General features: G+C 43.0%; 1 protein-coding gene across 1 annotated transcript in view; it reads left to right on the forward strand.

Annotated features, from left to right (window-relative positions):
• LOC135222779 (cytochrome c oxidase assembly factor 7 homolog) overlaps positions 1–24,610 on the forward strand; it is a 90,699-nt gene that overhangs the window by 33,653 nt on the left and 32,436 nt on the right. Inside the window, exon 3 of the mRNA XM_064261044.1 lies at positions 9,803–10,086. Within this exon, the coding sequence (XP_064117114.1) occupies positions 9,803–10,086 (284 nt within the window). The remainder of the gene's footprint in view (positions 1–9,802; positions 10,087–24,610) is intronic.

A 24,610-nucleotide genomic window follows, 5' to 3' on the forward strand; every position in this document is an offset into this window, starting at 1 on the left:
AAGGTTTCAGTTCTAGTAACAGCAATGCGAGTAAAAGTGAGTATTCCTGTTGTACCTGCAGAAAACAAGGTCATACGTCTAAGGTTTGTAAGAGTAAAGTGGCATCTAGTGGCTCAGAATTAACTTGTTTCCAATGTTATGGGAAAGGGCATTTAGCGAGAAATTGTGCAGTAGAAAGGAAGGACGTTAAGAAACCAGTGTCTCTAGTTAACCTATCATCAAGTAGGAATGATGTGATGACAGAAACTAGGAAATTTTTTGGTGAATTTCTGTCAGAAGGTGTAGTTTCCTCTCCTGGAGGAGTATTTTCAAGAGAAGTGGTCTTGCTTCGAGACACAGGAGCTGCTGTCTCACTGATTAGGAGTGTGTGCCAGACAGGGTGGAAATCAACATTGAAGAAAAAGTCATGTTAGGTGGATTTCCTAACACTTGTGTTCTTTGTCCTTTGTTGAAGTTGAACTTAGAAAGTCAGGTAGTGTCAGGAGAAGTGAAACTTGCAGTTGTTGACAGTTTGCTTGTTGATGGCGTTAACATTATTGTTGGTAATGACTTAGCTTTATCCAAGAGTGTGAATCCTGTTGTGAGGGATATTCCAGTCCCTGTAATGGTAGTACTAGGTCAGGTTTAGATACAGACATGCACTACAGTCATAATTTGTTCGTGGATTTGAACGTGAGTGAGTTCGTGGATTCGAAGGAGTGTGAAAGAGGTGGCGAGGTTGATCTTGGCATGAGTGTGGCTGAGAGACCGGACTCTATCGATGTTGACAGTGATAGCCAGGGAGAGGGTGTAGCTGTTGAGAGTAACGTAGTAAATGTACCGGTATCTAGTACTAGTTACGGTGATGAATTAGGCACTACTAACCTTTTGGATAAGGATGAGCTAGTCAAGTTGCAGAGAGAGGATGAGACACTAACCCGAATTTTTTAATGTGAGCTGGATGATGATCTCGATGATGTGTGTGACGAAACTTTTTGTTTAAAGGACAAAGTTTTGTGTCGTTATGTTCATCCTAAGTCAGGTAGTAAAGGGGTTATCACCGAACAATTGGTGGTTCCTAGGAAGCTTCGTGAACTAGTTTTGAAGTTAGCACAAGATGAGCAAGGACATTTGGGAGTAAATAAAACTTTCAAGTGTATTAGTAGGGCGCACTTTTGGCCTAAAATGAAGAGTGACTTAAAGAGGTATGTTTTAAGCCGTCATGAATGCCAAATTGCGGGGAAACCGAATCAAGTAATTCCCAGAGCTCCATTGTGTAATATTCCTTCGGCAGGCGAACCTTTTGAGAATGTATTTATCAGTATGGTCGGACCTTTGTCTGTAAGTAAGGGTAGAGAAGATTGCACAACTAATCTAGAGTATTATAAAAAAAATTTGAGAGATGTTTGGCAACTAACGGAGAAGAACGGAAGCGCGAATGAAAGTCAAGGGGAAACTAAACGGAAACATGATCTTAGAGCAAAAGAGAGGTTTGTGTGTAAGAGATAAAGTTTTAGTACTAGTCCAGAAAGAAGGTTCCGCTTTATCTTATAAGTTCAAAGGTCCTTTTCCAGTGTTAGAGAAGAGGGGAAATATACTTTATGGAATTAATATGGGTAAAAGTAGAGCAAAGTGTAGGCATGTAAACTTGATTCAGAATTATAAAGAACGCCCCGTGCCGTGGCCTCCGCCCGTGTAATGGTGTTACTGAGAGAAATTAGTTTTGAGAAAATGCAAGAGGCATTTTAGTATTTCAAAGTTTTAAGCAGAGTTCAGAAAACGAAAAAGAGGAAAGGATAATGTGATAGCTAATAGCCTCTGGAGTTTTTTCGAATGAGTAGCTTAATGAGCGTTTTCTATTTTGGCACGAGTGGTTGAGTGAATGGAGAAGTATTAAAGCTTTATGCAGAATTGTTCCCCTGCTGTTTAATTCTTGTTTCTCTTTAAAAAAATAAATAAATAAAATCAGTTGATTTCATTTTTTTTCTTCTTTTTTTGGAGGGACGTGTCATGGTAATTGCTTTATAGCAAAGAATTACGAGTTAAAGGAAAGGAAAACGCATCTTCGAGAAGTTCTGCAGTACGGAGGCTTTTGCGTGCATGTTGGAGGCGCCTGTTCTCGCGGTTGTTCTGGAATCGTCGGGCGTGTTGTAGAGCGCAACACGCGCCGAAGTGTCGTGAGAAACGCAGCGAAATATGATGCAATATTCCGTCGAGATTCTTCTAAATCGTTCCCGTCTGATCGCTTCCATTTCGACTCCGATGCTTGCTCCCCTACCAAGCTAAGACACAAGATGTCGCACAGGCGGCCGTCGTCTGTGGTAGGAGGACAGGAAGTATCGGACGAGTGGATGCCTTCAGTTCATGCACCAGCTCCTCCTGCGGATTGGCGTTCATCTTCAGGACATTCGTCTTTCACCGAAAATGATGAAGAGAGAGAGATTGAAGTTGCGGCTTCCCCAGTCTGTCCCCAGCAGCAAGAAGCTCCGCAGTTTTCCTTACTGCAAGATTTGCAACAAAAGCTCTCTTCTTTAATGCAGGCTTATCAGCCTACTACGAACAATGAGGACGCCAAGCGAAGCATTTGTCATAAGCTTGGACGAGGGATGACATGCCTCTAAAAGCTGGACGCCAGGAAGATGACACACGTCAATATTCTCAACAACATGACGCCGAGCGTCAAGAGCCTGGATGCCAGGACGCCAGACGTCGACACCAGGACGCCAAGCGTCAAGATTCTGGACACCAGGACGCCAGGCGTCAAGTTGCTGGACGCCAGGACGCCAAGCGTCTAGAGGCTGGACGCCAGGACGCCGAGCCGACGTCGAGAGGCTGGACGCCAGGTGTCAAGATGCTGGATGCCAAGACTCCAGGCATCAAGAAGCTGGACTTCAGGACACCGAGCGTCGAAAGGCTGGACGCCAGGACGCCGAGCGTCTAGAGGCTGGACGCCAGGACGCCGAGCGTCGAGAGGCTGGACGCCAGGCATCAAGATGCTGGACGCCAAGTCCAGGCATCAAGAAGCTGGACGCCAGGACACCGAGCGTCGAAAGGCTGGACGCCAGGCATCAAGATACTGGACGCCAAGACTCCAGGCATCAAGAAGCTGGACGCCAGGACACTGAGCATCGAGAGGCTGGACACCAGGCATCAAGATGCTGGACGCCAAGACTCCAGGCATCAAGAAGCTGGACGCAAGGACACCGAGCGTTGAAAGGCTGGACGCCAGGACGCCGAGCGTCAAGGAGCAGGACGCCGAGCGTCAAGAGGCTGGACACCAAAATGCCGAACGTCAAATACTTGATCAACATGACGCCGAATGTCAAGAAGTTCGACACCAGGAGGCCGAGCGTCATGATTCTCGACGCCAGGACACTTGCAGGCGACAAGAATTTTCTTCGAAAACACCGACGAAACATGACATAGCGATGCCGGTTATGGGTCGATCGGAAGAGGGGAGGGATGACTCCCCCCCCTTCTCCTTTTGGTCCGATGGAAGACTTGTCCGACGAAGAAAAGCAAAGAGATTTACAGCCTTTGTCGGACTTGAAAAGACTTATGAAAGTTTTCACGGAACTTTTTCCGGAAAACTTTTTTTCCAGCTGCTGCTCGTTCCCCACCTTCAGAGTTCACTCTAGGGAAGACATCTAAGAAGTCTGATTGTCACGTTCTTCGAAGAGAGCATTGAAGATCATGAAGGAATGGATGGACACGAAGAGAGACCAAGGAAAGGCAGCTTTCTCATTTCCTCCGGCCAGATTAGCGTCCAGATCTAGCATCTGGTATGATACTGGAGAAGCTCTCGGTCTGGGAGTTCCCGCTTCTTCTCATGAGGACTTCTCCAGTCTTGTGGACGCTTCTCGTCGGACGGCCATGGGAAAGACGAAGGTTTTTTGGTCTTCCTCCTAGATGGACCACCTCCTCAAAGGGATTTTTAGAGCCTTCGAGGTGTTTAATTTCCTAGACTGGACTCTGGGATCATTGGGGAAGAAATTAGAAGCCTCCAAGTCTCCCGACACGGAAGAACTAGTTCATGTGATGTCGTGTATAGACAAAGCTCTTCGAGACGGATCTAACGAACTAGCTGCTCTTTTCTCGGCGGGAATCTTGAAGAAAAGGGCTCAATTGTGTTCTTTCCTTTCGAATGGGGTCACACCCATTCAGAAAGCGGAATTACTTTTTGCCCCCCTTTCCACTCATCTTTTCCCTGAAGAATTGGTAAAGGAAGTCTCTTCTGCCTTAACTCAAAAGGCAACTAAAGATCTTATGACAAAGGCAGCAAGGAAAGTCTTACCATCAAGTTTCAGTGCTCGGAAACTCAAAGAATCTAAACCTCTACCTCGAGTTTCTCGGCCCTTTCGAGGTAGTAGATCCCTCAGTAGAGGGAGCACAAGACCGGTGTCAAGAGGTTCTAAGAAAAGAGGCTTCAGACAAGGGCGAAACAAAGTCTGACAACAATCCTCTTCAGACAGCAGTAGGAGCCAGACTTTCCAACTTTTGGCAAGCATGGGAGGAAAGAGGAGCAGATCCCTGGTTGATTCAGCTTCTCAAGGAGGGATACAAAATCCCTTTCTTGAAAAAACCCCCCTTAGCAGAAAGACCGATCGATCTGTAAGCGAGATACAGAGAGGAAACCAAGATCCAAGCAATGCAGCAAGAGGTTTCTATGTTGCTTCAGAAGGAAGCAATAGAAAGAGTTCGGAATCTGGAGTCTCCTGGGTTTTACAACCGCTTATTCCTGGTTCCCAAGAGTTCGGGGGGATGGAGACCAATACTGGACGTGAGTGCCCTGAACGTTTTCATGAAGAAAACAAAATTCACGATGGAGACAACGAAATCAGTTCTAGCCGCAGTCAGACAAGACGACTGGATGGTTTTGTTAGATCTTCAGGATGCTTACTTTCACGTCCCTATCCACCCGAACTCCAAGAAGTACCTTCGGTTCGTTTACAAGGAAGAAACGTACCAATTTCGAGCTCTGCTTCGGCTTAAACACCGCCCATCAAATATTCACGAGGCTGATGGGCAACGTAGCAGGAATACTACACAAAAATCGTATCGGGGCCTCGCTGTATCCGGACGACTGGCTTCTCAGAGCCCACTCCTACACCTCTGCTGTCTGGAGAACCTTCACAAGACGATTCGGTTATCGGAAGACCTAGGCCTTCTGATAAACCGTCAAAAATCTCAACTGATCCCATCCCAAGAAATCTTGTATCTGGGTATGAGGATTCAGAGTCAGGTTTTTCGGGCTTTTCCGTCCAAATTGAGAACGAGACAAGCCTTGGAAAAGTTGCAAAACTTCCTAAGGAAACAGACGTGCTCCTCGAGGGAATGGATGAACCTGCTGGGGACCCTTTCCTCACTAGAACAGTTTGTCTCCTTAGGAAGACTGAACCTTCGCCCTCTTCAATTCCACCTCAATCGGCATTTGGACAAGAGGAAGACACTAGAGACAAAGTGTATTCCCTTTTCGGACTCCATGAAAGACTGTCTACGGTGGTGGAACGACCCCGTCAAGCTCCAGGAAGGCCTTTCCCTAAAACAGAGGAACCCAGACCTAGTGTTGTTTTCCGATGCCTCGGACTCGGGATGGGGAGCAACACTGGGAAAGCTGGAGGTCTCGGGCTCCTGGAACAGAGAACAGGAGAACTTTCGTATCAATCAGAAAGAACTGACTGCAGTTTTTCTGGCTCTCAAGGAGTTCGGAAGTGCAGTGCACAACAAAGTGGTGCAGGTCAACTCCGACAACACGACGGCGTTGGCCTACATCAACAAACAAGGCGGAACCCACTCCGAGTCCCTTTACAAGATGTCAAGAGAGCTTCTTCTCTGGACGAAACAGAAAAGCGTGACATTATTGACACGCTTCATTCAAGGGGAGAAGAATGTAAGGGCAGACATCCTGAGCAGGAAACATCAAGTCTTGGCGACAGAGTGGACTCTCCATCAGGAAGTCTGCAAGAACCCGTGGCGAACCTGGGGTCACCCATGCATAGACCTCTTCGCCACAGCACAAACGAAGAGGATGGGGACTTACTGCTCTCCAATTCCAGATCCTGAGGCAATCCACATAGATGCGTTCCTCATGAATTGGGATCCTCTAGATGTGTACGCCTTCCCGCCATTCAAAGTGGTACACAAACTGATGCAAAAGTTCGTGTCTCACGAAGGCACCAGGATGACTCTAGTGGTTCCCTTTTGGCCGACAAGAGAATGGTTCACAGAGGTACTGGAATGGATGGTGGACACCCCCAGAAGTCTTCCTTTAAGAGTAGATCTACTCAAACAACCCCACTTGGAAAGGTATCACCAAAACCTCCAAGCACTTCAACTAACTGCCTTCAGACTATCGAAAAACTCACAAGAGCTAGAGGATTTTCGAAGGAGGCAGCTAGAGCCATCGCAAGAGCAAGGAGGTCTTCCACCATTAAGGTATACCAATCCAAGTGGGAGACTTTTAGAGGATGGTGCAGGGACAACTCAGTTTCCTCTTCCAGTACCTCTGTGACTCAGATAGCAGATTTTCTGCTATACCTTAAGAAGAGGCATAACTTTTCAGCTTCTACCATTAAGGGTTATAGAAGCATACTAGCAGCGGTCTTCAGGCATAGGAACCTGAATCTATCGGATAATAAGGATCTACAAGACCTTCTTAGATCCTTCGAGACGACCAAAGAGAAACTACAATCTTCACCAACTTGGAATTTGGATGTAGTTCTGAAGTTTCTCATGAGTGATAGGTTCGAACCTTTACAGGAAACATCATTTAATGACCTCACCATGAAAACTCTCTTCTTGATAAGTCTAGCGACAGCAAAAAGAGTCTGTGAAATCCATGCCTTTAGCAAAGCTGTAGGTTTCAGACAGGGCAAGGCTATCTGCTCTCTACAGCTAGGATTCCTGGCGAAGAACGAACACCCTTCTCAGCCCTGGCCCAAATCGTTCGAGATTCCAAACCTGTTGGATCTCACAGGTGAGGAAGCAGAAAGAGTTCTTTGTCTGGTAAGGGCCTTGAGGCATTACCTGGAAAGAACGGAAAAATTATGTGGCAATTCAGAGGGGCTTTGGTGCTCTGTCAAAAAGCCCTCTCTGCAAATGTCAAAGAATGCGTTATCCTTTTTTATAAGGCAATTAATTAGGGAAGCGCATTCAGCAATTAATGAAGCGGATCTCAAGCTACTAAAAGTTAAAACTCACGAGGTTAGGGCCGTAGCAACCTCGGTAGCTTTTAAACAAAATAGATCCCTTCAGAATATCCTGGACGCAACCTTCTGGAGAAGCAAGTCAGTATTTGCGTCGCACTATCTTACACAAGTGCAGACTTTGTATGAAGACTGCTACACACTGGGTCCGTTTGTAGCAGCTCATTCAGTAATAGGAGAAGGGACTACTCCTTAAAAAACCACATATACCAATACGTACTCTGTTCTTACCTTGGGACTATTGAAATTTTTATGGTTGTTTGTGGAGACTGGACGCAGTCTTCCACAATCATTGATCCTTAGTCAGGTGGTCAACTTGTTCCTTGGTAGCGCCCGGAACAAGGGTATTGTAGGGAGTCTAGTCACATAGAGGTTTGACCGGTTGACAGTCTCCAAGAGGTCTTCAGCCCCCTGGGTGGATCGCTGGATTTCATAAGGAAAGCAGACATAATGAGGCAGGATATCATTGAAGTCAGCTTCCTTAACAGGTACGAACCCGTAAGTTTGTTTTTATTTAACTCTTATGTCAATTCCAACGATGATAGCTGTCTCTGACCCTCCACCAAAGGTGTCAATCAGCTATATATATAACTACCAGGTGAGTTAGATATTTGAAAATGTTGTTTTCATGATAAAATAAATTTTTGAACATACTCACCTGGTAGTTATATATAATTTAATTCCCACCCTCCTCCCCTCTAGAGACTATGGGCATGGAAGATCTGAGGAATAGTTGGAATGGTTCTACGTACCTGGGTAGAGGGCGCACAGGTGGTACACCTGACTACCCAATCGGTGATTGCCGCGAGTTTTGAAATTCTGCCGTGACGTTGGGGACATAAGCTATATATATAACTACCAGGTGAATATGTTCAAAAATTTATTTTATCATGAAAATAACATTTCTGGCTGCTGTCACTATTCTACCATAATTATTAGTAATCGGTAACATTACTCAGTATCAGAATAATAAGAATTCTTTCAGATCAAAAGCAAAGTTGTATATGATGTCACTTTCTGAAAATGTTTTACGAGATCTTAAGCAAAATCATTTTTGGGCCAAGATACAACAATGATGTAATCAATCGAGATACGTTCAAGAAATGGCTGATATAACTACAAAACATTGCACAATTGCCATGTGGTTTGGGACAAGACAAAGGTGAAGCATATGGGTTCAGTACTGCACATGGCTAATCATATGAATGACATGTTTACAAAAAAGATGATGAAGACAGTCTCTCCTTATCTCTTAAGTGATGACAGGTTCTGAAAACAAGACTAAGAACTCTAGTCTTCCAGTTACTAACTGTTGACAGATATAACATCCACTTTTGAATTAAAGCTTTCTCTTCTCATATTATGTTATTTAAACATGTTTTTCTGAAATCTATTACAGGCGACAAATAATTAATTATCACTATTACTCAGAGTATAGGATAACTAGAGGGCTAACATGACAATTCTGGAAGGGATATACATTTTACAAGGTAATAGTATCATGACACTATACTGTTGATATTTTGGCTTCTCTGGTTAATTTGTTTTTTGAGAATGTAATTCAAGTTTTTAATTATAAGAAATTAGGCAGTTATTTTTATTTTACTGTATACTTTCTCATAGTTATTCAATCATTGCTCACTTTTGTTTGGAATATTGCTGCCAAATTGGAGGGGTTTCTTACTTTACCCTTTTTTTAGGATTGAGTTAAAATCAATGTTCCTTTAGTGACATCATTACTTTTCTGTAGATCACTACAAATCTTTGGCCAGTGCTTTACAAAGCATAGAGTTTCTCCTCCCTTCCAAATTTATAATCCACATGTACTCTTGAGATCAGCAGTGTTCAGGTTTGTATTTGGGGGGGGATCCTGTTTCTATATTGCTGCTCCCAATCTTTGAAATTATGAGCTAACTTTCCTTCAATGTTCTATCTTTCAGTGGAGAGTTTGTGACACTTTTTCCCCTTGCCTAGTTTTTCTTGCCTCTTTCAATCAGGCACTAGATAAGAAAGATATGGGTTTCCAATCTCATTGGCCTTTGCTCTGTAGGTTAATATAGTTTTTATAAAGTAATCTAGTAACATCATTGAGTCTCACCTCCATATGACTGTGTTTGCCGGAAGGTTTTCTTCTTGGATGACAGGTGAAAATTAGACCAAGACAAAGTGAAGTTGTACAGCTGGGTGGGAAGAGACTGAGAGCAAATGATGAAAATCAAAAGGCAAAGAGACAGAGGAGTGGATGAAAATTATAAGGCAGGAAGTTTAACAAGTAAATTGTGTCTGTAATGCTTTGAAATATCTTGTATTTCTGTGTTTAGTGTTTATAAGCTGATGGCTCATAATGTATTGATGCTTGCAACCTTGATCTCTCCAAGGTATTGTATTCTCGTGACAATTTCATGACGTGAACATGCAGTTTCTTAGAAATAACGGTGTTGGTACCCATTGTAGAATTAATTTAATAAAATATATGGGCTATAAGCTTAGTTTAACAACACCTTATTTGTGCTGTAATGATGACTTGAATTGTAATGTTCAGCACAAGAAGTTGTTTAATTCTTGAAGTGTTTATTCATTAGTAACATGCTGTACAGTGTGTATATTTATTTTTTCAGGTTGCCATTTGTTGGGAGATTATTTAGAGGGTGTAAAAAAAGATTTTGAAAAGGCTTCTAAGGTTTTCCGAACGAATTGTGATGAATCAAATCATGCCAGAAGTTGCTATAAGTTTGCCAATTATAGTTTTCTGGGAAAAGGTGGCAAACAAAATATGGATGAAGCTTATTCATATTACTTAAAGGGATGCACAGCAGGTGATCCTGACTCTTGCCTCAATGGTGGTTTAATGTGTGTGTCAAACACACCAACAAATGTGGAGAGACCAAAGGACTATGATAAGGTTTGTGAAACTTCTGTTGTATTTGTTTTGTTATTTCAGTTATGGAAGTTCTTTCACTTTTGCCTTTAGTAAAAATAAACTTAACATTTTGTACTTGGCTATAGTATTTGATACATCAAAATTTTTAAAGGAATTGTTCCCACCCAACCAAAGTTATTCTTCATCAAATTTAGATTAAGTCCTTCCATACATAGTACTTTGTATATATTTGTTTAGAAGGAAAGTAAGGTTGCTAGTTAATCATTCTAGAGTGTACATTTCAGTTAGATGTTATAAACAGCCAGACAAAACATCTTATTGCATGGACTGATGTTTTAATGATGACCTGAGGGGAGTGCTGATGCCATGAGGTCCCATTATGAGGTAAATGACAGTTTCTACCTCATAATGGAAGGGATTTGCCTCAAATTTTTACCACTTATTCTATAACCAATGATGAAAATTCTCCCGAGGGGAAATTTAGAAATTCATCCTCTTAAGCTCATTTGTTTTGCGATAACTTTTTATCAATCCATTTCTCATTGTACCCTTTGGCAGAGAGGGAGAGAGAGAGGTCGAGAGAGAGAGAGAGAGAGGAGAGAGAGACGAGAGAGAGAGAGAGAGAGAGAGAGAGAGAATGATCAGTCACATTTTGCAAAGTAATGTGACATTTCTGACAGGCCCATCCTCCCCCTTGCTTCACAGCTTAGAAGCAAAAGACAGGGTTAAATCCTGTTGTTTAATTTTTTTTAAATAACTCACTATAGAAATGCATAAATATTGTGATAACTGTGTATTATTATTATTATTATTATTTTTTTTTTTTTTTTTTTTTTTTTTTGTTTTTTTTTTTTTCTGCTCTATCACAGTCCTCCAATTCGACTGGGTGGTATTTATAGTGTGGGGTTCCGGGTTGCATCCTGCCTCCTTAGGAGTCCATCACTTTCCTTACTATGTGTGCCGTCTCTAGGATCACACACTTCTGCATGAGTCCTGGAGCTACTTCAGCCTCTAGTTTTTCTAGATTCCTTTTCAGGGATCTTGGGATCGTCCCTAGTGCTCCTATGATTATGGGTACTATTTTCACTGGCATATCCCATATCCTTCTTATTTCTATTTTCAGATCTTGATACTTATCCATTTTTTCCCTCTCTTTCTCTTCAACTCTGGTGTCCCATGGTATTGCGACATCAATGAGTGATACTTTCTTCTTGACTTTGTCAATCAACGTCACGTCTGGTCTGTTTGCACGTATCATCCTATCCGTTCTGATACCATAGTCCCAGAGGATCTTTGCCTGATCGTTTTCTATCACTCCCTCAGGTTGGTGCTCGTACCACTTATTACTGCAAGGTAGCTGATGTTTCTTGCACAGGCTCCAGTGGAGGGCTTTTGCCACTGAATCATGCCTCTTTTTGTACTGGTTCTGTGTAAGTGCCGGGCATTTGCTTGCTATGTGGTTTATGGTTTCATTTTTCGTATTGCACTTCCTACATATGGGAGAGATGTTATTTCCGTCTATCGTTCTTTGAACATATCTGGTTCTTAGGGCCTGATCTTGTGCTGCTGTTATCATTCCTTCAGTTTCCTTCTTTAGCTCTCCCCTCTGTAGCCATTGCCATGTGTCATCGCTGGCTAGTTCTTTAGTCTGTCTCATGTATTGTCCGTGCATTGGTTTGTTGTGCAGTCATTTCCTTTTCTTCTGTCATCTGTCGTCTGTCATTCTCCTGTCTCTGTATATTTCTGGGTCTTCGTCTACTTTTATTAGTCCTTCCCATGCACTCTTTAGCCACTCGTCTTCACTGGTTTTCAGATATTGCCCCAGTGCTCTGTTTTCGATGTTGACGCATTCCTCTATACTTAGTAGTCCTCTCCCTCCTTCCTTTCATGTTATGTATAGTCTGTCCGTATTTGCTCTTGGGTGTAGTGCTTTGTGTATTGTCATATGTTTCCTGGTTTTCTGATCTATGCTGCGGAGTTCTGCCTTCGTCCATTCCACTATTCCTGCACTGTATCTGATTACTGGCACTGCCCATGAGTTTATGGCTATATTCATTATTATTATTATTATTATTATTATTATTATTATTATTATTATTATTTATTATATTAAGTCTTACAAATATTTGATAATTAGTATACCTATTATGTATTAGATAAAGGATTTATCATACAAATCAAAGAGAGAGAGGGAGAGAGAATCAATATTTTTCTTATTTATTATCATTTGATATTATTAAACTGATGGTACAGTATTAATTAATAAATTGATATTTGAAAATTAGTAAATAATTTTTGTATCATAAAAATGTATTTAGTCAGAAAAAATAACGATTAGCCTGTGGTTAACACAGAGAGAGAGAGAGAGAGAGAGGAGAGGTAGGGAGAGAGGAGAGAGGGAGAGAGACGAGAGAGAGAGATGAGGGGAAGGATGGGGGGAGATAGGAGAGTCGAGAGAGAGACGGACCAAGAGAGCAGAGAGAGAGGAGAGACGACGTAGGAGAGAGAGAGAGAGAGAGAGTATATCCTTTGACCCCAAGATGTGGCAATTATTAGAGTCACTAAGATTGCAACACTACCCTACTCTTGCTGTCAGGTTTCTTGACATTTGTGACAACTCCACCCTCACCCCTCTCTCCAGTTCTCTATGCTAAAGACTGGGATTTCCTTCATTCTTTCATAAATATTTAATTTATAAACTAGAATCTTACTAATTCACTATATAGTATTTTCTTTAATGAATTGATATTATTGGTTTACATTAATCTTATTTGGAAATTAGTAAATCATTAATTTATCATACAAAAGAATATAACCCAATCTCAGTAAGAGAGAGAGAATTATAATTTTTATTTAATAAATATCTCTGTATTAATATTTGAAATTAGTAAATAATTTTTGTATCATAAAAATGTATTTAGTCATAAAAATAACATCAAAATACACTGATTAATGAATATTTATCAGTGTCAGAACCCGAGAATGAGCGAGTCCTGCAAATTATTTGTAGATAGGTCCCACAGGAAAATATGCAGATGGGTGAGTCCGCAAATCTCGAGAATGCTAAAAGGGGCTTTGACTGTATGTTTATTTACACGGAAAGCAACAGTCCAAAACAGTAGATAACGCAAACTTGACCTTATCCATGATTGGTCGTACAGACTTTTTTTTTTTTTTTATGGCTTTTTTACATTTTTTGGTTTTTAGTGCCATACAAGCAATGAACAAAATTGTCAATAAACTGAGCTAAGATTTTTATTAGCATTATGCTTCAGGTGATGTTTCAACATAAAACAGTTAAAAACTCTTAATAACTAAAATTCAATGATCCCTTGAAACTAAAAAATGTACGTCTTGCAACATACTCAAAACATTTCAGACAACAGCTTATGATAGTGATATCTGGCAACTCAGTCATAAGTGTATGAAACAACCACAGATATGGTTGCAATACATTTCTTGATTAAAGGATATTACAAAAATACTTTAGAGGTCATCACTGTTCTTGTTTTAATATATTCATCTCCAAAGGCCATTACTGTCTTTGTTTTATCTTCATATGTTTGAACCTTTTAGACATGGGCTTATGACTATTACAGTAAGTTGAACTATTAGCCTTAGCAACATCAACAATTATGACTTCTTCAAAGATTTGCAGGAATATTATTATGAATAAAATTTTACAAGAATGGCATTTGAAAGACTAATCCATTGTATATTATAAACTAGTGAAACTATTTTTATAAAAGTACCTTACCAAGTAATTACTTAGCTAACGGTTATGCTTGCATGGCACCCTAAATAAAAAAATTGCAAACAAGTGACTGTTGTAATGAGGGAGTGACAGGGTTCGCCGGTTTTTGTTGCTGAAGTCGGTGACGTACCCTCTTTGGTGTTTTTCCTAACTGTTGCATCGGCATTGTTTGATTTGCTTCTTGGCTTTTTTCTCAATTAGTTTAGTGTTCTATTATGTCTGATTGCAGCGCTGCCAGCCTTCATTATTGTAGTGGAGGCTGCAAGACACGGTTGACCAAGCTTTGTTATGATGCACATATTATGTGCAGTAAGTGTAGGGGACAGGTGTGCACAAAAGATCTTACCTGTGATGAGTGTAAGAACTGGGATGAGACTAAGTGGAAGCCTTTGGAATCTCACTTAGGTAAGTTGGAAAAGAACAGGATTAGAAAGACAGCCCCTCTGGCAAAGAGTAGGGCCTCTATGAGTAGGGATTCTTCCCCTAGACCTATGACAGACTGGTCTAGCGCTTCCTTCTACTCCTGGTAACAGGCTTTTTCCTCTCCTCAGCCCCCCTCCCCTCTCTCCCCCCTCCTAATCCTGTTCTCAGCTCCCATACTTCTCAACCCAATGCCATTGATCTAGAATTTAGGATTAACAGTAAGTTTGATAAAAAGTTTAATCTAGTAGTAAGTTCTGTTTCCGAGTTAGGGGCGTCTCTTTGAGTCATGATGGACAAAGTGAGTAGTGACAAAGTGCCAAGTGGAATGCCAGTGGAGGTGGCAGTTTCCCGTCCCGCCAGTTCTCCTAGACGAAGGTCACTGTCTAGCTTCCCTGCACCTTGGTGAAGACATACCAGAGGTCCAAGGGAGGCTGATGGGGTTTGCCCATGGGTTGCTGCCCCCTCTGTTGTTCCTGTTGTGAGATCCCAGGATTCAACTGACTGCCATTGGAAAGGCATGTCATTGGATGTGTGCCGTTTGTCCTCCAGTTCAGACTAGGAGTCCGAGTCAAGAGGCACAACAACACCTCTGACCTCACCCTCCTTTGTGTATAGCTATGGCGTAGACCGTCTGTGTTTGTTCCGGTTCAGCTGCCTTCTTGCCCATGGGATTCACCTGTGCTCCTCTGTCTCAAGGATCCTAAGCACCAGAAGCTTTGTACTAGTCACATGTCAACTGAGCATCTCACTCGTTGTGAGACTCACACCTGAGAGCCCACTCCCAGGCGCACTCCCATCTCCCGTTCAACAGGCACCTGTGCCTGCTTCCACTCCCGTATTTCCCGTACCTGCGCCTGCTATGGTTTTGCAACCCTTGGTGCCTTCTGCTTTAGGACAATGCGCCCATCAGCAGCAGACCCAAGCTTCTGAATCGGACAACCCCTCCCTTGCTCCGCTTAAGAAGCACCTGGCAGAGATCTTGAATTATATCAGGAAAGCCCCACCTGCAGGAGATTCCATCAAGATTGTTGATGACCTCTCTCCAGTTTCTTCTGAGGATGAAGATACAGATCAAGACTTGGCTCAAATGATGGCCTACAAGGCTTGGCTTGGATTTTTTCTTGGAGAGTTATCCTAGTTATTTCACACCAGCTACTCCTTCGTCTCCTGTCTCATTCCTGATGTCGAAGACTCAGCTTGAACTCTCTCTCCTGCCCAAGATGATTCTTCCCACCTCCCTTCAGCTTGGTCAGGGAAGTCCTAAAGAAGTTCATGTCTCGCAGCAATGTGTCAGTGACTAGTAGCTCCGTTCTAGCCCACTCAGATCCGCTTCCCTCAAGAACCTTTTGCGTAAGGCGCTGTTCTCAGTAGCCTTGGCCATGGCTATACGCGTGCACAAGATACACGCTATAGACAGAAGAGTCAGATTCTCCTAAGATGATGCAGTCTGCTTGTTCACCTTGGGCTTCCTAGCCAAGAACGAGGATCCTAGTAAGCCATGGTTCACTTTTTTCACATAGGAACATGACGGATATCCTTGGCCTGGACAAAGAAGAAAATCCTTTACCCAGTCAGAGCATTGAGGTACTACATGGATAGAGCAAAGAAGATCAGGGGACCTTCAAGTAACCTATGGTGGTTCTCTCAAGAGTTCCTCTCATTGGCTGTCCAAGAACACACTCTCGTTCTTCATAAGAGATCTGATAAACAAAGCTCATTTCCTGGTACAGGAGAACTTTCTATTGCTTAAAGTCACCTATCTCTCCTTCAAGCACAATTTGTCACTTTCTGCAATTCTTCAATCAACATATTGAGGGTGTAAATTGGTTTTTGCATCACATTATTTGAAAGAAATAGAAACAGTGTTTGAAAATTGCAAAACGCTTCGTCCGTTGGCAGTGGCTGTCATGGTATTGGGTGAGGAAGCATAGGAGAGACATATCTCTCTTCTATCTCTTTTCCTTGTTATAAGGATGTCGAGTTTTTTTGGAGAGCCGGGGGGGGCGGGGGGGTACTTGGTTTGTTGGCAGGTTAGTAGTTTTGTATATTTTCATTGGTTGGTTAGTGACAGGTAATTTTCTGGTCTTGTTCTTTTGGTACTGCGCCCAGGGCAAGGGCATATATCCTTTGTAATATGTCTTGTCAGGGTCAGGCATCTCCCGCGTTACAAGACTTCCATTGATGTATAGCACCACCAGAGGCAGCTCTTCCTCTGTAGCTCTCTTATCAGGTAAGCAGCAACAAACACTGTGTGAGTGTTAGTCAATTTTCAAGTTCAGCTGTATCACTCTATAGTGCATTGATTTAGTATATAGTCCATTCATCCCAACCCCCTTGCAGTGTGGGATTCAGCTAAGTAATTACTTGGTAAGTTAATTTTATAAAAATGATATTTTTTATAATAAAATTAAGTTTTATAATATACTTACCAAGTAATTACTAAATCAGAGCCTGCCCTCCTCCCCTGTTTTCATATGGACTTATGGCAATAAATAAGAATGATGCCGTTGACTTCAGTTGCTCGCTACTTCCCGTTGCAGTGGGCGGGGCCTGTCACTCCCACATCACAACAGTCACTTGTTCACAAATTTTTAAATTTAGTATGCCATGAAAGCATAATCGATAACTAAATAATTACTTGGTAAGTATATTATAAAACTTAATTTTATTATAAAAATATATTTTTCATATAGGTTACATAAACACTAGATACAAAATAAATATATTTTCAGGGTAAATAATGAGAAATATTTGCTTTTATAATCTGTGTTTACCTGGTAAGAAAATTGAATTTTTGGATGTCTGTTGTAATTTTTCACGCTTATATAGTATCTCACATTCGTGAATATGGTATGATTATTTCTAGTAAAGTTTTATTATGATATTTAGCCATATTGACATGTTATCAAGTGAAATAAAGTGTGTCCTTTCTAAGTGGCTGCCACGGCTTTGTTTAAAAAAAACATGATGCAGGGGTCTACCGACTGTAAACATGCAGGGAAAATATCAACTGCCAACACTGATGTGTGAAATTATGAATATTTTGAAATATTTTTGAAGTTTTGAATATTTTGAAATTTTGAATTTTGTTCATGACACTTACCTGCCAGATATATATATAGCTGTATTCTCTGAAGTTCGACAGAATTTCAAAACTCCCGGCACACGCAGTGGTCGGCCAGGGGGTTAGTACCCATTCCTGCCGCTGGGAGGCGGGTATCAGGAACCATTCCCATTTTCTATTCAGATTTTCTCTGTCGCCGGTACTGTAAACAACTGTTTTCAGTACCTCCGTCTTAAGATTTTGAAACTTCATTGCCGCTTAAGTATCTTAATTGTTTTTTGGTTTATTAACTTGGATTTGTGGCTAGGCATACGCTATCATAAATTGATTTAAATTTGATCTTTCTTTGCATAAGATGTCTGAATCTAGTTCGGCTAGTTTCAGACTTTGTTTTCTGCAAGGGGTAAGGTGAGACTAACGAAACCTTCGGTAGATCCTCACTTAGTATGCACGATGTGTACATGTTTCTTGTTGAAAGATCAATGTAATTAGTGTGATGTTTGACTGATTCCGAAGGAAGATGTATGATTCGTATGTACGCAAATTAGAGCGTGATAGAATCAGTAAACAGAAGTCAGGGTAATGAACCTACTAACCTCCTGTAGACTTTATTTTGCCTAACCCTGTGGTATGGCCTACGGGCCTAGAGGAAGTGTCTGCGAGAGGTAATGCCCTTTCTGTTGTGGTGGATTCCATCCGTAATCTGGGAATCTAAAGTGCTCGCTCTCCAATCAGTGTTGTGAGTGTAGTGATGTTGAATTAGTGCCCCTATAATGCCTCTAGGTCTAGACCTCTGTCGGACTCCCAGGAACAGGGAGTGGGCAAGTCGAAAACCGAAGAAGGGTTACGGAGACTACCCACCAATCTGGCGTCCCTTCGGCAGGACCTGAAGACGCTTCCCAGGCTGCCAAAGATCGTGCACGTGCACGAATCCTAAAGGATTGCTTCTCGTCCTCCGAGGCGTCCTCTCCGTACAGGGGTTGGAGCTCTTCGAAGGACTCGCGCCCTTTAAACAGAAGCTTATAGAGGAGGACTCTTATCGTCCTCTCTCTCCCTCGTCATGCGATTGCTATCGTCGCCTTAACATTGTGACGGCTTTCCACCACAGAAAGAAAATAGGACGTCATCGCAGCAGGACGCTGTTAAGCGCCCAGATCGCTCTATCATTGTTACTGTGAAAAGGAAGAAGGCGTCCCCTCGTCTTCTCACAGGATCAGCCCTTCTCGGTTGGCCTCGTTTTCGCCAAGAGAAGGGCAAAACACATTTACCGCAGGAAGGATTCGAGGCTGTTTGTCAAGTCAGGCAGTCTCCTTCTCCTTCTCCTTGCTCGTCGCCTTCTACATCCTCGCACCCAAGAACGCACAGGCATCCTTTTGAATGCGTTTCTGGAAGTGTTGATGAGCGTGACAAAGACGCAAGATGTCACACAGGTGGCCGTCGTCTTTGTCATAAGTTGCGAACATCCATAACACTCGTCCTGATGACGATCACCGTACATCGGCTTATGACGTTAGCGCGCTTCATGAGCGGCGCGCCCCTCGCAAGGACGCCTCTCAAGTTGCTCGTGTTGACGCTTTTGGGTCCGCCACGTCACGTCAGGAAGCTCTCCATGACTCTTCTCTTGATGTTCGTCGCTCTCCTCTTCAGGACGCTCTTCAGGACGCTCTTCAAGACGCTCACAAGGAAGTGTTCATTTGCCATACAAAGACGCAAGATGTCGCACAGGCGGCCGTCGCCTTTGTCAGAAGGTAAGGAAGGTCCTTAAGGCTCGTCTTGAAGACGGTCGCCGTACGTCTTCTTATAGTGCTCGCGCACTTCAGGAGCGGCGTGCGGCTCTCCATGACGCATCTCAGGTGGCCTTTCATGCATCAAGACGCTCGGCAAGATCCTCGCTGAGATGCCATTCAGAGCACTTGGTGTGCTATGTACCAATACGCTTGGCAAGTCTCTCGCGAGGACGCCTTTTGAAGACGGAAGAGGCTCGACGTCATTAACATCGAGCGTTCGCCAGGAAGCTCGCGAGGACGCTTTTGAAGACGCTTGATGTCTTACACATCCGGACGCTCGCCAGGACGCTAGCGAGGAAGCTTTTGAAGACGCTCGGCGTCCTATACTTGCCAAGACGTTCTTCACAATGATAGGCGCCCTACACATCAAGACGTTCGGCAGGACTCCTGCAAGAACGCTCTTCAGGACTCTCCACAGGACGTTCCTTTACAGGAACTTAATAAAGATTCGGAGTTGGCGGTGAGACATACCCGAACTTCTTCGAACCCTCTTTCAGATAGAGGACCCCTGTTACGAATGGAACCTCAGGGTTTGATTATCGGACACTCTTCAGAACGCTCTGCAGCAGAATTCTTTACCGGAACTTCGCAAAGCTTCGGAATTGCTATTAAGCATGCCCGACTTTCGTTTTTGAACCCTACTTCAAGTAGGAGACCCCCTTTTACGAGGTGATAGCGAGAGGAGGGGTCTCAGGGTTTCATTACTTCGCGGTCGGTTAGGGACTCTTCTCCTTTTCCCGTAAGGGAGACAGAGTCCTCGAGCGACTCGCAACCTGCGAACGAAGATGCCTTCTGTAAGACTGGTTTGCTGACAAGTTTCGGCCCTTGGTCCCTTGCTCTCCTCTCTCGCAGTGTGCTTTATCGAAGAAGAGGAAGTAGCCTGGTGTCGTTAAGATGTCCACTTCACTTTCTACGAAGGGAGCGTTCAAAAGAATCATGACTTGATGAACTCCAGGAAAATGCAAGGCAAGACTTCCTTTGCCCTACTTCCAGCAAGGTTAAGCGTAATAGCAGGCATCCGATATGAAATGGGAGAGGAAGCTGGTTGGAGAGTTCCTTCCTCTTCACAGGACGATTTTGCCAGCCAGATAGACCATCTGAAAGGGCTGTTCAGGACGATGGATATTTTTAGCTCCTAGATTGGTATTTCGGAGCCCTGGACCTGCAGTCTCGGGGCCCTGACTCTCTTTCTCTAGTATAACTATCCAACCTGCATGGATAAGGTAGTCAGGTTGGTTCTGATGAGCTGGCATCTAGAAGACGACTCTAGTAAACTTTAAGCAGATTTAGGTGTCATAAAATGCCTCTTCTGCGTTCGGGACTGCGCTGCCGAAGGGGAACATTAGGGTCATACCTGCCGTAAGCCCAGTCTCTGACCAGGAATCCTGCCCTTTCCTCGATTTCTGCGGGAATTGGGAAGACTTTATGCTTGAATTCCTGGATTATTTTATGTCATGTAAGTGGGTTTCCCCCATTAACAAGATACTAACTGGGTAACCCCTCATTGATGAAATATAGACCCTTTGTCACGTAAATGGGTTAGTTCTCATTGACAAATATCTCAATAATATTTTATCGCGTAAGCGGATAAGTTCTCATTGACAAGATTCGGAAGAGCTCTCATTCATTTGTAGAGGCTCGTCCATGGAAAAGACTTGTAGACTACGTCCATGAAGTCTTATATCTAAAATACATAAGAAGCTTGAGCTGTCATCTTCGGCCCTCGGCTCTCACTTGAGGACTTTCTATGACTAGTACTAAATTCGTTCTCTTGGCTAAGAGAACGAAGACAGTCGTTTTCCATTCTCTCTCTTCCTCGTCGAGGATAGAATGAAGTAGAGAATTAGCTGTCCAAATGACTACAATACTCTACGTATTTTACCTTTGCGTTATATTACTACTGTATGGTTCAAGTCATACGCATAACGTAGTTACTTCTACGGATGGCAACTGAAAGGACTATTATTCTAAGTGCAATTAATCGGTACTCCCTGCAACCTTCCAGAAGTTTCCGGTTTCCCTTTTAGATTTTTAAGGTATTGTTACGACAACACCAACTCAGCTTCTGTATTTAGCAAATTCTGTTTCGCTTAAATATGCCTGCTTGAGAGTTTTCTTTCGGCTTGATAATAATAACAACCTTTCCTTCGTAGAATGGAGTAGTTGGCAACTCAGGCATAGTAGTGCGAGACGGCGAAGGTAGGCTGCTGTCACTGTAGACCAACTCAGTACCAGCTAGTTCTCTTCCATGTGCGGTCGGTTACGTCTCTCTCTCTCCTGCGGGATTGACTGTCTAACCGTATCTCTGCCCTACAATCACGGACTTTAGCTTCGGGTTGAGGGGAATTCTAGCATGCATGAATGAACATCTTCTTCGATTTGCGAGAATTTTTTTCAACAGAGATATATATTAGGCCTTTTCGGTTCTGTTTATTGCAAGGTAACAGAATTCGGTACGAGTCTACCGTGGCATAGCACTATAATAATGCACACCTGCTTAAGCAAAGCGCAGCCTTATTAGGGAAGGAAACATGCTAGGTGAGTAAGAATGAGTTTGCTGGGGACCATTTCCCGCTGGAGAAGTTTGTTTCCCTGAATAGACTGCAATTCAGACCTCTCCAGTTTTTCCTGCCGGAAAACTGGAATAGCATCGAAGATCTAGAAATGATTCTGAACATCTCTCAAGGTCAAGGGTCACCTCAGGGGATAGCGAGAGGGTGCCAGGCATCCGGACAGGGGTACAGATGTCCTGGCATAAGATAATATAATTGGAAGCAATTCGGTTGGCTCTCCAGTTCCTCAAAGAACGAGTTTTTGGCCGAGTGGTCCAGATCAACTCGGAAAATTCCACAGCTCTCTCATATCTTTAGAAGTATCGAGAAACACTCTCTTCGTCCCTGTTAACAAGAGAGAGCCTGTTATGAGCACAGCTACGGAACGTAACGATCCTCAAGAGGTTCGTTGCACGATTGCAGCACGTCCGTGTGGATCTTCTCGATAGACGGCAGCAATTAATGACGTCTGAGTAAAATCTTCGCTTAGAAGTGTGTCGAGATTTGTGGAGACGTTGGGGACGTCCGTTCAGAGATCTCTTCGCAATGTTGAAGAAGAAGAGGCTTCTTCTAGACTGCTCCTTTATTCTCGATCCGAGAGCAGTAACGATAGACGCCATCCTATAGTATTGAATGGGGATAGATGTTTAGTCTCTTTTCCCCTATTCAAACTCTTGGGAGATGTAGTAAGATAATTTCCGTCGTCAGAGGGAGCGAGAATGACGCTGATCGCCCCATGTTGGCCTTCGAGAGGCTGGATTCACAGAGGTCACGTCCTTCCTAGAGCACTTTCCAAGGACCCTTCCCGAGAGAGTCGGTCTACTCTAACAGCCTCACTTCGAGAAGTACCTCAAGACCTCTCCGCTCTGAGTCTGACTGTGTTCAGACTGTCGAGAAGTTGATCAGAATGAGAGGATTTTCAAGACTAATGGCAAGTGTCATTGCCAAGGCAAAGAAGTGCTGCCTATTTTGCAGTGTACCAATCGGAGTGGGCCGTTTCTGGAGATAGTGCAGGAGGAATGGCTTTTCCTCGACCTCGACCTCTGTGAATTACATTACAGTCTTCCCTTTTCCGTCTGAAGAATGGGATAAGCTGGCAGTTCCAACTAATAAAGAATACGGAAGTATGTTGTTGACTGCCTTTAGGCTCAGAGATTTGGATCTGTAGAACAACAAAGCCCTTCACGATCTTTGAGGTCTGTGGAAATCTCGAAACTGTCTAGATCGAAGCTTCCGGCATGGAACTTAGACGTAGTCTGAAGTTCCTGATGTCAAAGCATTTCGAACCTCTCCTTTCTGTAAACTTAATGCACATGACCAGAAAGGCTAATTTTCTAACCACTCTAGCCACGACAAAGAGGGTTAGTGAGACTTAAGCCATCATCAGACGTTTTGACTTTAGAGGACATAATGCGGTGTGTTCTCTAAGCCTTCCGTTCTTGCCTAAGAATGAAAACCCGTCTAACCCTTGGCCAGAAGCTTGGAGATCAAGGGGATGGCACAAATTATTGGGCAAGAGCCAGAGAGAGTCCTGTGCCCTGTCGGGACTCTCAAGTTTTATCTAGATAAAACTAAAGAAAGTCGAGGTCCTTCGGACAATCTGTGGTGTTCCGTAAAAAGACCAGACTTGCCCATGACGAAGAACGCCCTGGCGTTATTGTTAAGGAGTTTTTTCAAAGAGGCTCATTCGTCAGGTTTGGACAAAGATTTTAAACCTTTTAAAGTAAATGCTCACGAGGTGAGGGCGCGGCCTCGGAAGCATTTCAACAGAGAATGGCACTCAGTAACATACTGAGTGCCGCGTTTTAGCGAAGCAACTCTGTGTTCGCTTCACACTCCCGACGGGATGTGAAGACGACATATGAGATCTGCGGCTCGCTAGGGCCATACGTGTCCGCAGACACAATCTTGGGGGCAAGAAGTACCACTCATCCTATCCTGTAGAAAATGGTTAGGAAGAGCTGTTAATTTTAGTTGTTGGGTCGCCGCCAATGGCGGACTTCTCAATTCTTAAGCCTTAGTTAAAACATCCTTAACTTTGGCTAGGTTGGTCAGGTGGTGATATATATTACTTCTTAGCCCTCATGGTATGGTCAATATGGTCTAGTCACATTGTGGTCACGCTCCCGTTGACAGATCATCTAGAACTCACCAGCTATACAGGAGACTCTAGTAAAGCAAAAGCCGACTTGGGTGACAGTAATCACGAAGTCAGCTATGCTAACAGGTGGAACCAAGATGTCAATCATCTGCATGCAATTTGTTTCCTAAAATCATTCTATTCTGTCCCTTCCCACCTCCAATGGTGGGATTCAGCTATATATATATCTGGCAGGTAAGTGTCATGAACAAAATGATATTGTTATGATACAATAAAGTTTGTTCATACTTACCTGGCAGATATATATATAGCTGTATTCTCTGAAGTCCGACAGAATTTCAAAACTCCCGGCACACGCAGTGGTCGGCCAGGTGGTTAGTACCCATTCCCGCCGCTGGGAGGCGGGTATCAGGAACCATTCCCATTTTCTATTCAGATTTTCTAATGCCACTGTCCCCTGAGGGGAGGTGGGTGGGTACTTGATTATATATATCTGCCAGGTAAGTATGAACAAACTTTATTGTATCATAACAATATCATATTTTTGAAATACATAACAGAAAGTGGAACAGTGTTTTTTTGTGTAAAGTTGAAGGGTGATATTTATAGTGAATTATTATGTAACATCAGGGTTATACTAAAAACAGGAAATCTTTATTGGGTGGGTTCAAATTTACCTATTCATATGTCTAATGTCATATAGTCTTTCTGCTCTTGCTTACTGTCTTCTTGGAGGCCCGATCATCAGTGTCATTATGCTAAAAACAGGAAATTGGGTTTGGGGGCTTTCCCCACGTTAGGAGAACACTGACAGCAGTTGCAAAAATTTTTAAAGTTGAAAATACTTATATTCTGAGTTGAGGA

This window comes from Macrobrachium nipponense, chromosome 8 (genome assembly GCF_015104395.2).
Source record: "Macrobrachium nipponense isolate FS-2020 chromosome 8, ASM1510439v2, whole genome shotgun sequence".
Classification (NCBI taxonomy): domain Eukaryota; kingdom Metazoa; phylum Arthropoda; class Malacostraca; order Decapoda; family Palaemonidae; genus Macrobrachium; species Macrobrachium nipponense.